The sequence below is a fragment of the Sciurus vulgaris genome (genome assembly GCF_902686455.1).
Source record: "Sciurus vulgaris genome assembly, chromosome: 9".
Classification (NCBI taxonomy): domain Eukaryota; kingdom Metazoa; phylum Chordata; class Mammalia; order Rodentia; family Sciuridae; genus Sciurus; species Sciurus vulgaris.
Window position 1 is genome coordinate 129,156,174 of NC_136469.1, and position 17,651 is coordinate 129,173,824.

Below are 17,651 nucleotides of genomic sequence, written 5' to 3' on the forward strand. Positions count from 1 at the left end.
TTATGTAGTAGTGTCTGCGAGGTAAGGACCTGGGGCAGTCCCTGGTGCCAAAAACAACAACAACAAAAAAACTTTCAAATTCAAGTGCTTTTGTGCTCTAGTCTCTGACCTCTGTCATGGTGTTTCATGCCTAGTTATTCCTGGGGGAGGGCAAGGAAAAGTGACCTGGAAAAGTGACCCCCCCCCCCCCCAACAAGGAAAGTGGTTGGACTCTCCAGCCAGGAGCAGACCCATACCTTCCTTCCCCGCCGTTCCCAGCGCCCCACGCCATTTGCATTTGGTGGGTGGAGATGGGCCAGGATGGTGTCCGTGCTCCGGAACACCTGGCCCCGTTACAGGGTCCCCGGGACCTCACTTCAATCCACATTTGAAGTATTCCCCTTCTAACAGGCACCCTTGGGTTAAAAAGGGAAAGGTGGTCAGGTTTGTTGTCCGGTCTCATATTTGTAAAGGGAAAGGTTTGCTTCCCTGCCTAAAGGGGAAGAAATGGGCTGGAAACCAAGCCTCCCCCTCATCACTTAGTATACCTAGGAGAGGAAGGAGATCTCTCATTTTAGGGAATGACCCCTTTACGACCCCCTAAGTGAACATATATTGAGCCACGTTTGTTTATTTTTTTCTCCTTCCCTTCCAAAATTCTGTCGAAAATGATAGAAGAAACATAAAAATACGAACAGACCCATAACAGGGCTGAAAAATGAGAGAAGGGCTGCAGCGGCCCAGAAGCACTGGGGACGCTGTGGAATAAATAAAGCAGATGGGATCAGATTGATGGTGGAACTGTGCAGCTAGAGGACTTGCAGCCCAGGAGAGACAAAGGCAGGAATAAGTGCAAAAATGAAATTTCTTAGCAGCATCCTGGAAGAGTCCCAAGAATCGAAACTATAGGGAGTGGCAACAAAATTGGGTAATGAGAGCTCTCGGCCAGGAGTTAATAACCTTGAAACAGCTGCTCCGTTCTGCTGCCCCTGTGGCTCAGCAGGGCCGGTGGTCAAGGTGGCCTCTGCAACAAAGCCATTTAGCTTAGTTTTAAATAAACCGGGCGGTTTGCCAAGGTGGAACACAGTGGACGATCGGGGAAGGAAGAAGTTGTAAGGCCCGGATCTCTCTGTGTCTCCGTCGCCAGGGTTGCGAGGCCTCTGAACCTCGCAGAGAAGCAGTTTTGCTCAATCCGTTCACATGTGCCAAAGACACCCTCAGCAGCCACCAACACTGATCAGTCCAGCCTCCGCGTTTGTAAACAGCAGCAAACAACGAAGAAGGATGAGTAGTCATCTGAGAAGAAATCAAGAGTGAGGCAGCACTGAGAGGCCAGCAGAAAGACAGACAGAAAGTCAACAGGAAAGCTCTGATTCATGGTCCCAGAACCCAGAGATGAGCAGAGCCTCCAGGCAGGAAGGGTGCATGGAAGTTCTTAGAAGTTGGCCATGGGATTGAAATGTTAAAAAGCGCCGGCTCGGGGTCAGTGCGTGGGCCGAGGGCAAAGTGGGAACAACCCAGGACTTAGAAAATTAGTGGTCTGGAAAATTGAGCAGAGTGAAAATTCAAAGCAAAGGGATTAAGACGAGAATTATGAAGCAGAATTAAGAAATGTGGAGGCTAGATCTAAGAGACGGAGTATCAGCTGAGGAGCAGATGGAGCCGGAAAGGCAGGCTGAGACCTTCTCTGCTTCTCAGATGCCATCAGGGAGCCCAAGACCATAATTACTCTTAAGAGCTAGTTTCTCTAGAAGTGTGGATTTCTTTTTCCCACACCATGAAGTGCCACTTCTTCTGGCCCTCTGTCCACTCCCAGGCCTCTGATTTAGAGCTCTTATGAGTCACTTAACCATTCATGATCTGCATAGTATCATCCAAGCACAAAGCCTTTTCCATCCGTGTTTTGAAAATGATTTCAAACTTACAGGAAAGTTTAAAGAATGCAAATCATGGGTAGAGAATCTTCTTGTTTTTTTTTTTTTTTTTTTTTTTTTTTGCCCAGATTTACCTGATTTTTCTGTTACTCACATTTTACCCCTTGATCAGTTGTCTTTCCTTAAATACACATGCTGAAGATTTCAGATCGTTTCAAAGTATGTTGTGTGGATCATAATTCGACAGGGCTTTGTTATAAAAATGATCTCAACTTTTCTTTAGCATCTTTAGTCATGATACTATAATTTTAATGACTGAAGAATATTAAGATTTTGTTGACATTTTTTTGCTTGGTTAATTTAACAAGCTCCACCCCCCCACCCCAATTTGATTTAATCACACATCACTGGTAGTTTGTTTTTCCTGTAGTTTTAAGTTAGCTGGGGGCTCAAGGAGAGACGCAGACTGCTCCAGTGATCGCTCTCCGTGACATGCAAGTGGATCCTCTCTCCATCCCCCACGATGTTAAATTCTGAAAGAACTGACATTTCTCTGCCTTTAATTACACTGATCTCTTACAGTATGCAATCTTCTATGACACGGCTTTTTATTTCAGTGCTGTATCATAGTAAAACCTCAGTGTGTAAACATCAAGCCATAATTAAGGATTCAGGCTTAAAATGCAGCCACAGTCTTTGTGTGCCCACAAGGACAGCTACTGATAAATTCACAACTTCTCCTTTTCCTGACAGCTGGACATTTCTTTTGGTATCAATTTTAAGATGGTCCTAATTTTAGAAGGGTTGTGGAAAAAGTTATCTCAGGATGCTTTTATTGCACTATTAAAAGAAAGAAGATGAGACACGTTTTGGTAGATTTTCAAAGAAAGCCCCAGAAGCTGTAGAGGGAGGAAGGAATGAGAGTGGCCTGGGATTCATACTTCTCCTCTCTACCCCTGGAGGCCAATAAGTTACAGATGCTGTACCATTATGTCCTCAGGGAGGGATCTTTGAGCATCGAAACTTAAACCCAGGCACATTTTTCATTTCATTAATTTATTGAACAGATGTTGTGAGCACCTTGTTGGATTCTCTGGGAACGTGGTCAGGCTAGAGACGGAGTGCAGGATACTTAGTGGGGGAAGTGAAAAGTAAAGGGAGAGGAAGTGGAAGTAGGCATGGAAGCCTTCATCCTGGGGTGCAGGTCTGGCTTCTCTGAAAGCAGAGGGAAAGGAAGGGCAGAGCGGTAGGCGAGGCCTCAGACCCCCATGCACTGAGAGAATGGGGTCAGTCCAGCCCGAAGCACTGTGCGGAGAAGGTCCCCACGAAGTCTGCCCTGCGCAGACGTGGAGAGCCCTGTCACCATGATGCATGGACACTGGCTGCACAATTGGTGGCTTCTGCCTGAAAATTGAAAATGGAGGCAGAGCCTTCAGACACGTGCAGCTGAGGACTGTCTGCCCACTTCTGTGCTTTTGTGAAAGATGGTCCCAAGTAGCATACCTCCGTGGCCACAGATTACTTACTGTGTGCCAGGTATCATTGGAATCGTAACTCTGCCACTTACTGCGATTGGGAACCCAGGCAAGTTCCCTAAAGTCTCTCGTTACGGAAATTTTTTTTTTGGAGAAAATTATAATGCCTTTATCCCAGAGTTCTTGTGAAGGACGAGTACTTCTGCATAAGAGTGGCTGCAGGAGAGTCCCCGAGGTGGTCACCAGCGTGTTCTTTTTTGTGGGGATACAGTGATGGTCAGATTGGAATAGAGCTCCGCAGCCGTGGTGAGTGCACAGACGCCTGCAGAGTACCGCAGGTAACAGGGAGAGCTGATCAAGCACAGTGAATTCAGTGCAGGCAGAACACTTGTTGACAGGCAGGAACTATTTCTTTAAAAATTGGCGAACGTGTGTATCCAATCAAGCAAAGGACATGTTGGTGAATAAAGCAACGAATAAAACTTAAAAAACTTGTGTAATTGCTGGTGCCATCTGGAATTAAATGTTATTTTATGATAAAGATTATTCAAGTCAATGGGGAGTTTTGAAATTCATTAGATAACTCTCTTATTCTTACTTGCTGAGAGGAATTAATTTAGAAATTAGCACTTGATTTGCATTTACCTGAAAACAGAATAAGCTGGACAGAGTAAAACAGGAGTAGGCAGTTTGCTGCTAAGTGCCACTTAGGGAATATGGCAGGCTTTACAGGGCTGCCCTTCTGTGGTGGCCGCCCCGCTCTGCCCTGGTGGTAGTGTGAAGCAGCCGTGGAGTCTACAAGTGGGTGTGTTGTGTTCCCACCAAACTTCACTCAAGGACTTGGAAGTTTGAATTTCATACAACTTTCATGTGTCTCAGAATATGTTTTGGGTTTTCTTTTTATCCATTTAAAAATGTAAAAAAACCACAATCATCAAGGTCACCAGCTCTGAAGCAAACAGGTGGCTGTTTGGATGTGAATGGTCCTGGACTAGAAATCTGAGAATGTTTCCAGTCATATAGTTTTATTGATGGGATAAATAAAGCAAAGCACTAACAATTCATTTCGAGGAGTTGAAATTCCTGATTTTAGCTTATTACAGGTGGCCCTGAAGGTTTAGGATGTGTGCCAGTTGAGGTTAGTGACTCACCTTTACAAAATCTAGCCTACATTTCTTTCTTCTTCTTCTTTTTTTCTTTTATTTTTTTGCCCTTGATAGAGAAGAATGTAGCACATAATAGATTTATTATGGGCCGGGGAGATAGATCAGTTGGTAGAGTGTTTGCCTTGCAAACATAAGGCCCTGAGTTCAATCCCCAGCACCGCAAAAAAAAAAAAAAAAAAAAAAAAAAAAAGATTTATTGTGCTAACATGTTAAAACAAAAAATCTTAACACATATCAATTTGTATTACTAGTTGGTGCTACTTGAGCAAATCTGAAATGTCAAGGGATGGAAACCTTGACTGTGAGTAAATCATAAATCTCTAAGGAGCTTCCTCTCCTGCATGCCCTCCTCCTCCATGGTATCCACATGGGATCCAAAATGGTATCCCATTTTATAACTAGAAAAAAATCCCATAAATCCTTCTATTTCTGGAACCAACCTAAATGTTTAGTCATTAGTTTTTACAAACCACGGTGCAATGGGTAATTTTGTTATATGAATATATATAATTATAAAATATATAACATGTTAATATATTTTATATAAGTGTAGGTGTGTCTTTAGAATAAATTATCTGAGGAGGAATTAAAAGAGCAGCATTGGTAATTTTGCCTTTCTTTGTGTGATTATGTTGATTCATAGCAAAATATCATTGTCTGTTTCATCCTGGAATATAAAATGTTATCGCATCTTTTCCTCCTCTGTTGAGCAGTTTATGGCATCTTAATTTTTATTTGTATTCTGTCATGATTGAGGATGTACATTCCTTCCTGTGATTACGATCTCTTGGTATCATTTGTTTTTAAGGAGACAGGGTCTCCTTGTTGTCCAAGCTGGCCTTGAACTCTTGGGGCTCAGGTGATTCTCCTGCTTTAGCCTCCTGAGCTGCTGGGACTACAGTCCCATTCAGGGTCATTGCTAGGTTTTATATTGAGAATTTTTAAAAAATTAATTTCTTTTAAAGTTCTTTATATGTATGGGAAATATTTATTTGCCTTTGAAGGGAGTTGTGCATATTTATCATTTATCTTGAATTTTTGAATTGCTTATAGATTTAGCAGGTCAAATAGAAATTTTAAAAATATGCTCTTTTTTTTGTACTGAGGATTGAATCCAAGGGCACTTTACCACTGAGCCACATTGCCAGCAAGCCCTTTTTGTTTTTTATGTTGAGAAAGGATCTCATGAGTTACTTAGGGCCTCCATTATTTGCTGAGGCTGGCCTTGAACTTGTGATCCTCCTATCTTAGTCTCCCAAGTCCCTGGGATTATAGGCCTTCGTCACTGTGCCTGGCTGTACATTGTTTTAAAATGACGTATTTATTCCTTTCCTTGGTTTTGGAAGATCCTTAGCTAGTATGAGTTAGGAATCTGCCGCCTTGCATTTTCCAGTTTTAAGAGTCCCAGTTTGGACAGGATCTTCCTGTGGCCTTCTCCTCTGTCTTCTCTCCTAGGATATTTGTCCCTGGGGTTAGGGCCTGCTGTAATCCAGGACCATCTCTTCTCTAGATCCTTAATTCTGTCTGCAGAGGTTGTAAGTAACCTCTTTCTAATTAAGGTCAGCTTTGCAGCGGGAGGTGGACACGTCTTCATTCCATTAGAACTGTCCAACCTGTTACAATAAGCCTATTCGATTGCTGGTCCGATTTTTGCCTCTAGTGGGTGATGTCATGAATTATGACCCTAATGTTGATTCGAATGGTTTATACTTTTGAAATGCAATTTCAGATTTCCCTCAAAAGGAATATTATTTGGTGACTTCTGCCATACAGAGCAGGGGTTCTGATAACAGCTTTGGAGGTTTCAGCCATCTTGGGCTTGGAATAGCAAGCAACTGAGAACACTTAAGACCTCATTTTAATTTTTTTGTCCCATAAAATTTTGATTTTTTTTTTTTTTTAAAGAAACTTGTCTTCATTAACTCTTACTCCTTTTTCCACATTTCAGTGTACACGATGTGTCGCACTAACTTGGCGCTGTGTTAAATGTTGGCAGTGGATGTCAGACTCTTCTTCTGGTCTTTGAATTTGAGAGGTGGAGCCTGAACAGCATCTCTGCTCATTGTCTATAGATCATGTGGCGTTATCGTCCTTAGTGTAGAACAGAAGTGGTTTAGATGAGCTTTATAACTTGGGTCAGTTTTATATTTTTCATTTAGTTACCTCCCAGAAAGTTTGAGGTTTCAGAGATGTCAGCAAAAATATTGATTATGAATGGGTTTTAGGTTGATAATGATATATGGTATTATGCCTTTGCTAGTTCCACAGTCTCTCATTTCAAAATTGAGTATAAAAGCTGTCTGCAGAGAAGATTTATTCATACCAATCCTGTTTTCCTGCACAAAATCCTTAAACACATTCAGTAATGTGTAGACTAAATAGATTAACTTGAGGTTGTAAACTATATTTTTGAGGTTACAGTTATAACTTCTTAAGTGTGATGAAATGTCTTCCTTTTTACTTTCCTCAATAAAATCTATCATTTATTGTACTACAGCCTTTATGACTGAGCACACGACAGTCCCCTTGCTGAAGCAGTGCTGAATCACAGTGCAAGCAGTTCAGCCACCACCTGGCAGTTGTTCCACAAGCTACTTCCATATTGGGGTTTCATTCTTCACCCAGAAATGGGGTGCTGATGTCACTGAGCTGGGGAGTTGGGTGCTTTTCATTGTGTTTCTTTGTTTTTGTTTATTGGGTATAAATCGTCAGTGGCCGTGAAGCTGGGCAGCTTTGCTTGTTAAAACGCGAATGATCATAGAGAGTTAAAAAGTGCTGGGGTGAGGTCTTGGTCATCATTCTGGTCTAATATTCTTCTGTCGTAAATGTGAAGTTGAAGTCCTCCTGCGGGAATGCAGTGATGTCACAGGCCGAGTCCTTTGCCCTGGTGGGGTGTGTTGGAACCCCGCCCCTGCGTGTGAGCACCAGTCTTCTGCAGTACCCTTGGTACTGTTAGGTAGGCAGTGTCAGCCACTGTGCATACTCTGTAAAAGGTAAATCAGTGTGAATGTAAATCTCAAAATCCAAAGTGTTCCTTCGGATTTTATTTCTAAGAATTAACTCAATTTCACACTGTATTTTGTTATTAAGGTTTTTATGTTTATTGTCAGGAGAAAATTATTTTGAAGATGAGAATCTTATTCTAGATATTTCAAAAGTTCCTGCAGGATTGTAAAGAATAGGGGCTGGGGTTGTGGCTCAGTGGTAGAGTGCTTGCCTGAGCATGTGTGAGGCACTAGGTTCGGGTCTCAGCACCACATGTAAATAAATGAATAAAATAATTGTCTATCAAAATCTCAAATATCTTTTTTAAAAGATTGTAAGGAATAAGGGGAAATGAATGCAAACCTCATCACTAGGATAGCGATCATTTTGATATATTGTCTTCCCAGTCTGTGTGTGTGTGTGTGTGTTTGTGTGTGTGTATACACATGTGTGTGCACACGCAAAAGATTCTTTTTAATCAGTAGTATCAATTTTGTTTGCTGTTTAATTGATGGTAATGATTTTCCTCTTTTCCACATTTCCTTTGTGAAAGACTCATTTTTATGGATGTGTAAAACTTTGTGGTTTAATTATTATATTATATCATAATTGGTTTAATTCTTTCTCTGGTCCCAGACCTCTTTGGTAGACTGCAGTGTTGGTCTCTTAAAAAGGAGTTGTATCTACCTTTTGTCAGATTTGGTGACTGTTAGCTTGGGGTCAGGCCCGTCCAGGATGATGGGTGGAAGTGACTCTTGTGGCCACAAGTCTCAGTTTGCTTTTCCCAGGCCAACCTTTCTTTTAAAAAACCTTTGAGCCGGGTGCAGTGGCGCACGCCTGTAATCCCAGTGGCTTGGGAGGCTGAGACAGGAAGGAGAATTGTGAATTCAAAGCCAGCCTCAGCAATGGTGAGGTGCTAAGCAACTCAGTGAGACCCTGTCTCTAAATAAAAATACAAAATAGGGCTGGGGATGTGGCTCTGTGGTCAAGTGCCCCTGAGTTCAATCCCCAGTGCAAAAAAAAAAAACAAAAAAAACCCAAATTTTTGATATTTCTACTAAAGAAAATGTTTTATTTAAAAATCATTTTAATGGATAGACAAAATCATAGAAGTATGAATTAATGTGGTACCATTTGTTGTTCAATACATGTATACATTGCATAGTGTTTTAAATCAGGTCAAACATTTATCTCTGTTACCATCTATCAGTTCTTTTGAGTGAAAACTTTTTCAAATTCCTTTCTTCTGACTTTTTGGAATGTACAGTACATAATTGTCATCTGCAGTCACCACACTGTGCAACAGTACCCCCGAACTTTGTCTAACTGTAACTTGGTACCTGCTGATGACCCTGCCCCCTCTTCCTCCGCTGCTGTATTTTGGTCGGAAGGCTTTTGAAGCCTCATCCTCACTTTAGTAGCGACTCCAGGGAGGCATAGAACACTGCACAGTAATGTACTTTGATTACAAGATGCACCTCGAGCCCAGGAATGAGGAAGGATGTGAGTCTTCAAACCAAGGTGTCAGGATGTGAAACTCACATGGCTACTCATTGGGGGTGTGCTGCTTTTTCTGACCCCTTTCTAGGGTTTATGAGACAGATTCTATTCTTCCTGTTTTACGAAGGTAGGAACTCTTAGAGAGCTGCCTTGTCTTGTCTGGATCAACATAACTTGAATGAAGAGCCCAGGTAGGCTTGACTTGAGTTCCTAGCCATCCCAAAAATACCTCTGGATAGCAGACTCATGGCAGGGATTGTTTGGTAAATATCCTACTTTTATTAAAGAAAAATTAAATATCATCTGGCCACTTTCGTTTGTTTAAAAAAAAAAAAAAAAAAAAAAAACAAAGTTAAAATCCAAGTCTATTGTTTTAGACAAAATAAAACATATAACCTGAAATCTAATGTCCCAGAGGTATACTGTTGGCCTTTGTGTGCACTCGTTGCTGTGTTGTGGTACCACGAGGCTGCTCCTGACAGTTACGAGACACCACACGTGGTGGAGAATTTCTGCCCCAATGCCTGTGGGCGTCTTGGCCAACCCTGGTGTATGTTGAAGATCGTGGGATTTGGAATAGAAATTGCACGGGCTCAGAGTGTGACTCTGCCATCTGCTAATGGACTCTGGACTGTTTACTTAACTCTTGACTTGATTTTGTCATTATCCTTACCTCGAGGTCCCCATTGTCTCAAATCTGGTAGCTCCAGCCTTTTCACCTTCTTCATAGACACTCTGTTGTCACTCAGGCTGCAGAAGCTGCACCAAGTTCCAGAACCCAGAGAGGAAGTGAGATGATGGTTACACCTAGTCTCTCCTAGGAGAGCCCTGCAGGGGGCTCTGTGAGCTCTGATGGAAGCAGAATTGCAATTGTTGTTGAAATATAAATAATACTCAGCATTATAGAAACAATATCCGGAAAGTGCTTTATTTCTTTGTGAGGTCAGTATTTTGTTGATCAACATGTTATGCATACATTTTTCTGTTAAGTTTCCAATTTTAAAACGAATGTGTGCCTTTCATGTGTGGATTGACAATATGCGTGCCACCTTCTTTCCTAATATTGAACTTAGAGCTATTGTGTGTTAACATTTCTCCCTTTTTATTTTCAAGTTTTGATTATATGTGACAGGAATGATTTAAAGTGTGATGAGATGTATGAGTGAGTTTGTCACAGAAGCCCCGCTTTTCTTGTTCATCTCAAAAATCCTGGGTAGTAAATGATTTCCAAGAATTCCTTGTAGGTTTAAACTTATCGAGCGGAATTACTTTGATCCTGATAGTGTACGCTGGACAACTTATATTTTTCTTTCTTGTCATTTTTAGGATTCTGAGCAACAATAAAATATCCGAGCTGAAGAATGGCTCGTTTTCTGGATTAAGTCTCCTTGAAAGACTGTGAGTATTCCCTTCATTATCATTTCTTCTTCTTATTTTATTTAGCACCTTTTCATTGTGAACCTGTTCCCAAACTCCCAGCTATTCAGAACAAAAGGCGAGTCTTCCCAGCAGTTTATCATGCAAAACTTCAAGACTTGAATTTTAAAAACAAAATAATGACTTAAAGTAGAGAGAGGCACACCTACTGAAAGTGTGAAATAGTAGCAGATGTGGACTTTGTGGCCCCTAGGGCTTGTCACAGCTCTGCCACTCACGGGGGAGAGCAGCCATAGACAATAAATTGGTTACTACTGACAGAGGTGTTGTGTAAGACAGGATGGCAATAATAATAAGTTGACCTGGATGTCTTCCAGTAAAACCATTTACAGAACACGTCATGAATCTTTATTGACTGACCACTGACTTAAAGCATAGATATAATTTTGAAATTCTGTATCATGGAATGCATATGTTTTTTAATTTGAATTTAAGAAAATTGAGAGGGAAAACTTTTAGATAAATTGTTTTCCAGTATCTTTGAACGTAATATTTGCTGAGAATTTGTTTAGTTTTGCTTATGATCTGATGTGTTTTAAATAGCACTCATTTTTTGCTTTGGTAAATTTTAGGCAATGGATATTTAATTTGCTTGTGTTCTAAATGTGATTCCCGGATCCTGTTTCAAATTCCCCTGTTACTCGTGCATTTAGGATTAAATTTCAGAGTACATAAGGGAGCCACACTGAGCATCTCCATTTCTTTGAAGTAGCACTGTTGTTTTTCTTCATTCTTTTTGCTCTGCCTCACCTTTGTTTCTTCTCTCCATGGCCTTGCCTGTGGGTTTCACCTGGGGGTTTGATCGTTGGATTCCCACAAGACTCTGTTGCCTAGATTGCTTTGTGTTTTCTTTTTTGGTACTGGGGATTGAATCCAGGGGCACTTTACCAGTCCAGACCTGTTTATTTTTTATTTAGAGACAGGGTCTTGCTTAGTTGCTGAGGCTGGCCTCAAACTTGGGATCCTCCTGCCTCCTCCTGAGTTTCTGGGATCACAGGTGTTCACCATCATGCCTGGCACTGATGTTTTTAAGTGCATAATGCTTAGCAGCATTTGTCTTTTCATGTTATGTCATTTTCTGTTTTTTGATCAGATATCTTTAGTTAGGTTCTGTATATACTTAAGTATGTACACATGTATGTAGCATTGCATCCATATTCATTTGCACGTGCATATACTTCATAGGACTACTTGCACGTCTGTATATGCATATGCAGAAACGTACTCAGACACACATAAATAAATACTCTGAAGCAGTCTTGGCATGGCAGTATTTAATTCTCAGAATTTTTTTTCTATTTCTGTCTAATGATTCCTGTTGTACTCCCTGGAGTCCTCTGAGTTTACTGGCTGCACCCTTAGCCCCATACCCAACCATGCAAAGAGCAGCCCATTAATAGAGCATACTTCATGGCTGATGGTTTAGAAGTGGGCATTTGAGCCAACTTGATTGAGTCAGATGTGCTTGGACCTTTTAGAAGGGAATTTCCTCCCTGTCACCAGGAAGATTGGCTCTACCTGTAGTATAGGAGCCGTTCTGCCGCTCATGTGGGCAGGGGCCAGCCTGTTAAAGTGCCTGGGGAGGACCAGCAGGTACCGGTGGGAAGCCCTGGGGGACCCTGCTGAATCACAGTGCTGCCTGCCACTGGGGAGCAGGAGGCAGTACCTTCCTGTCGGGTGTCTGTTGCTTGCAAAGAAAGGTTATAGGTAACTGACCCAGCATGTAGCACACTGCCAGGCATTCAGTGGAGCTTAGCTGATGAATGGTATGGTCCTCCCATTCCAGAGGGAAGGTTACAGATACCCCCAGGGGTACATGGCATCTGTCGTATTTAGAGACACACTTCTTAGGCTCGATGTGGTTGCTCATGTGCACCTTAGAAAGTGTGCCCAGCATGGCCAGTGTTCTGTCCTGCCCGCGACGTGCGTTGCTCTTCTTAAGTTCGCTTCTTAATATCCCTTCTCTTTGACCTTATTTTCAGCTTTTAAATGATAATAAGTCTCTATATTTGGAACAAAACAACTAGGTTGCCATTTTGGGTGATATTAAGATGCAATGAATGTTTTTAGCCCAAGGTCTATTTCTACCTGCATCTCAGAATTCCATCTCTGTCTTTTGTTGGAAAACACATACATATGTACACACACACACACACACACACACACACACACACACACACACACACACACACACGGGGCTGTGACGGACTCTGGTGAGTGGAGGCTTCAGCCAGAAACCCCAGTGCTGGATCTGCACAGCCCCTACTCTCAGCACTTTTTCAAGCACTTAGAAGCCCAGACCTGAGTCTTGGTCTTACTTTACAGTGTGAGGGTGGCCAGATGTGCCCAGGTGGGACCAGCTGCCCACACTGCCTCTCTCTGTTCCCTGTAATGCCAGAGCATTGTTCTCTTGATTATTGAAGGCGTTTTGAGTTGAGTGTTCTTGTAGAAGAAACGTCCTAGAGGAGTCCACGCTTTTACCAGGAACTGTTAAAATATTCCTTTCATGCTGTTAAAGCAGTTCTTTGTGTTTCTTTTCACTTAGGTTTTAATGATCCAGTGTATCCAGATTTAGTTCTGCATTCTAAGGTCAGACTCATGTTTACTAGGAAGCTGTAGGTTGGAAGGGGGAGGGGGGATGTTAAATGAGAGAATCTGACTATAAATATCTCTTGGCAATGCCTGATTAATATGGCTATTATTAAATATTATATAATATGTCAAGAATTTTTTATTATTAAAGAAAAAGTGTATCTTTAAATCATATTACGGCACTCAGTTATTCATGAGAGGTATTTTGTAGAAACACATGCAGTTCATCATTGACCACAAATTTATGTACTGCTTTAGCTAAATCAGTTCCTCTTGTAGACGCTGTTTAAAATCTGAAAAGGGAAACTTATGTTTTTAAAAAATGGAACTGACATTATATATTTCTATTTCCAGAGCTTTTCAGCTTATGCAAAACAAGTCAAAACCATATGGGTTGGACTTTCTCATAAAAATCATTTTTCTTTCTTTGATGTGTGTGGTTGGGGTCAGGTGGGAGGGGGAGATAGGAAGTAATAAACTGGTGGATGATATACTGTACTTCCTGGGACTAACCTCAAAATCTAGAACTTATAAAGTTGGGGATAAAAATGAAATTTTTAAATGAAAAATTCAAAATACAGAAAAATGGAAAGGGCAATGCTGTAATCTCCCATGTAGCAGTTTCTCTGCTCGTATTCAGCAGTTCAGTATTTATTTATTTTTTTCCCATATTGGAGTAAACCAACATGCACAGGTGTGTGCTGAATTATTTGAAGGTCAGTTGCAGGTATTATGGCACTGTTTTTACTAAGAATGTAAGTGATTATGAATGAGATTTAATATTCTCTACATGTTTTATCTTTATGAATATCCTAGTGATTTTGTGGCTAACCATAGTTCACTAAAAATATTTTTATAGTAAAGGTTAGTTGACATAATTCTGTGTCTCAGCCTAGGTTTATTTTTTAGCCTGTTTATCCATCTGTCCACGTGCTATGTATCGGATGTCTCCCCCTCACTGGGCACAGCAGACCCTGGTCTTGTGGAACTTGTGGTCTGTTGGCAAAGACATTCAGCAGCAGTACAGCCTGGTGAGGCCTGTTGGGAGGGCAGGGCATGGTTGTTGAGAGGCATATTTCTGGAGGACAGAATGATGTTTGATCAGAGCCTTTCGAGTGAGTAGGAGGAGCCAAGTAGGAGAAGAACCGTGGGGTCGGGGAGATCGAGGTATGTGTCAGGGATGGGGCACCCCGTGTGAGAAGGCCTAGAGGTGAGAGAGAATGAGCCACCCTGCTGTCCGCCTACCTTCCCTTCTTCCCAGTGCCAGGGAGGACCCAGAGCCTCAAGCCTGCTCGGTAAGCACCCTACCATTGAGCTTCATGAACCCTGGAAATACCTTGGGATGTGACTGGCACATGTGGTGAGAAAGATGGATTGAGCGATGGGAGGGAGGTGCTGGGGCAGAATGGGAAGTGAGTTGGAGGAGGAAGGATGGGCGAGGCCGGGGCTGGGGACAGCCCTGTGGGTACCTGAGGCTTTGGACTTTCTTCTGAGGAGACGCCGCCTTTGGTGGTGTCAGCTAGAGCGAGCCACAGTCAGGCTCGTGTTGGGGAAGACCCTTAGGTGGGGAGTGAAGATGGGTGGCGTGTGACCTGGTTGGGGTGACGGGGAGAGCATGGGAGGGGTGACTTCGCAGCTTGATGACCTTGTGGAATAGTTGTCTCTTTTTCTTTTTTGTTTTTGTTTTGTGGTGCCGGGGATCGAACCCAGGGCCTGTGCGTGCAAGGCAAGCACTCTACCACCTGAGCTATATCCCCAGCTGCTGCCTTTTTCTTTTTTCTTTTCTTTCCTTTTTTTTTTTTTTTTTTTAAACACAGAGAAGTTAGAAGGATTTTACCTCTAGTCTCACCTCTGGTCAGCTCTTTGATGTATGTGCTTTAGCTATTTTCCTACTGCTGTAGGTATAATTTTGCTTAGTTCCTTTAGTAAATTTCCACTATATCAGTCTAAGATATGATTAAATCCTGGTCATTTATTAATATCAAGATCTTGGCCGAATTTTTTAATCTTTCAGCTCATGAATTTCCTCATCTGAAATAATGATACTACCTCCTATGATGAGTGACAGACGTGAGCTCACTGGATTTAGTGATTTGTCCACATGAGGAGCCCAGAGTTAGAGCTGGGTTTCAGGCATGGTCTGATCCAGGGCTTCCTGTCTGTTGGGTTCATCTGATAGGCTCTTTTGTCTTTGTAGCAAGTGGGCCGCTGACAGCTCTAAGCTCACATCCTGCCCCTGTCAGATCAGTGGAATGGCAGTCCTACCTCTGATCAGACCAGGCTATTGTAATCATGCCAATGTTCAAATCTTATGCATTTGAAAGGTCCTGACAAGGTTGATTAAGTGCCACATATGGAGAAATTTGAGGTACATTCTGTACCATTTGGAGAATAAGGGTTGTATCTCTCTAAGTCAAGAGAAGGCTTCCAGCAAAACACAGATCCCATCAGCCTGCACCCAGCGACGGGCCCTTCCACGCTTGGTGGCAGCCCTCGGTGCTGCTGTTGTTGTCTTCTGGAATCTCTCATTGTTGCTACCCTTTTCCATCTCCACCTACCCTGAAGTTTTTTGGGTTTTCCATTGACTCAGGTTTGTTGCTCTGCTCTTTGCCCTAGAATGGAGTGGTCAGTCTCCTTAGGCTCTGGAGTGGATGCTCGTACTTGTCCTGGGTACCGGCAGGGTGGCAGGACCAGCCAGGGTAAGAAGCTGTTGCCCCGGAGCAGGTCCTGAGATGAGGTGTGAGTTGGGCTGATTGGTTTGGGAGCAGGACATGAGGAAGAAGGACAGAAGCAGGTGCCCCGCCGAGCCGGTCTGCCGCAGACTGCCCCGACCACAGCTGGATACCGTCCTGACCTCTCCCTCGAGGGGCCGGGGTGGCCCTAGGGCTCTTGTCACCCTTCCATCTCTGATCTTCACCAGAAAGCCAGAGGCACAGAGACCACTGTCCACTGCTGTGGCCATTTGGGCCCTAAGGCAGGCTCGTGGGATAAGGGATCCCTTGGGCTGTGGATGAAAGAAACTGCATCTCTGCATGGTTTTCTTTTTTCTGTTCAAATTGCTAAACCAAGGACCATCATCAATTAAGAGCTTAAAAATCCGGTTGGAAATACAGAGAGAAGGGTAGGAATGGAGTTTACTGATGATCTGCCAAGACCTTACAGTATATAGTCTGAATACATTTTGGGAATCTTTCTGACCTTTTCTGATAATTTTAGATTTTTTTTTTTTTTTTTTCCTTTTAGAAAATAGTGTAGAGGCTTCCCTGCCCCCAGGTCACAGTAGCTACTAATGTTCACAGTGTTCTTGTGAAATGTATAATGTGGATTCTGGTCAGTGAAAAAGTTCGTAACAGCAATCAGATCATAGGTTTTGTCTGTGTTCAGTGGTGGTTTCCTCTTTAAAAGAGGCCTGGTTTGGTTTTATGTAGAAAAGCCTGACTGATGAGCAGGGAGGTGGTGGATTTGCACTCCTGACCCTGGCTGCTGTGGAAGGGTCTCGGGATATGTTAGAAGCGGCCGGGCACGAGTGGAGGCTGGGGTTCTGTGGAGGCCACGCGGGTCACAGGGCACACTCCCAGAGCAGCCGTCGGTCTCTACCCCCACGTATTAAGCAGCCTGGGCAGTGTGGTGAACCACGGGACAGAGGCTTGTCAAGAATGCGGGGCCCGCAGGAAGTGTTTGCTCCCACCACCGAGCGGAGGCTAGCCTCGTCGGAAAGCGTTTGTGAATTTTCCAGGAAACCTATCCAGAGCTTGACCCACAGTGTTGCAACTCTTACTGTATTGATAGTGAAACAGAAATAATTACTACATTATGAATTGGGCCGTATAACTGGTGAGCTGGTGGGGCCGTGGAGCTGGATGGGGGAAACGCGCCACGCTCACTGCAGTACGGCTTTCCCGGAGTGCTTTTCCTAAGCAGAGTAGAGAAAGGAGGCCTGATGCTTTCTGATGGGCGGGCTTCGGACGGCAAACTGAGGACTGCCAAGTGATTCAGACTGTTGGGACACAGGTGGGGTGTCCATGACAGAGCAATAGTTACTAAAGATCCCTCGGACACAGGTCGCCTCATTGTGAAAACAGGTAGCACCAAGGTCCTGGGTCTGTTTCTGGCGGAGCCCTTTAAATCAGCTGAAGTAGGTAAGGGACTTGGAAACCCTAGGCACTTGCTCTCCTGGCTTGTACTGATATTCCTCGATATGCCTGTGGTAGTCCACTGATAGTGTGGACAGGGTGGCATGGCACCCTAAACCTGGCTTGTAAGGAAGGGGCTGGTTGGCATTGGTAGATCAAGACTCCTGGGAAAGAGCAGCAAAAAGTTGCTGCCTGTGGTCTGGCTTTGGCTCCCAAAAGACGGTGACTGGAAGCCACTCTGACAAGATTGCGTCTGACCAGTAGTCTCACCTCAGGGTGTCTGGCAAACCTGCAGTGTGGTCCAGCCATAGGCAGGCGTGTGGCCTCAGGAAATGAATGCTCTCTGACTTCTAAACAGAAGTCTAGCCGAGGGTCCCCACCTCAGCCTGCTGCCCAAAGCCCACCTTAGAGAGATGTGCTGAGACACTGTTGTCCCCAGTGGTAGGGCCCCGGCACGGGTGTGCAGGAGTGCGCTTGAGAAGGAGGGGGGTCAACTGTGACTGCTGTGGG

At 43.3% G+C, this 17,651-nt stretch overlaps 1 protein-coding gene across 1 annotated transcript in view; it reads left to right on the forward strand.

The window, feature by feature from the left end:
• The window catches only part of ADGRA3 (adhesion G protein-coupled receptor A3), a 107,253-nt gene that overhangs the window by 22,580 nt on the left and 67,022 nt on the right, over nucleotides 1–17,651 (forward strand). The window contains exon 2 of the mRNA XM_079154777.1: nucleotides 10,306–10,377. Within this exon, the coding sequence (XP_079010903.1) occupies nucleotides 10,306–10,377 (72 nt within the window). The remainder of the gene's footprint in view (nucleotides 1–10,305; nucleotides 10,378–17,651) is intronic.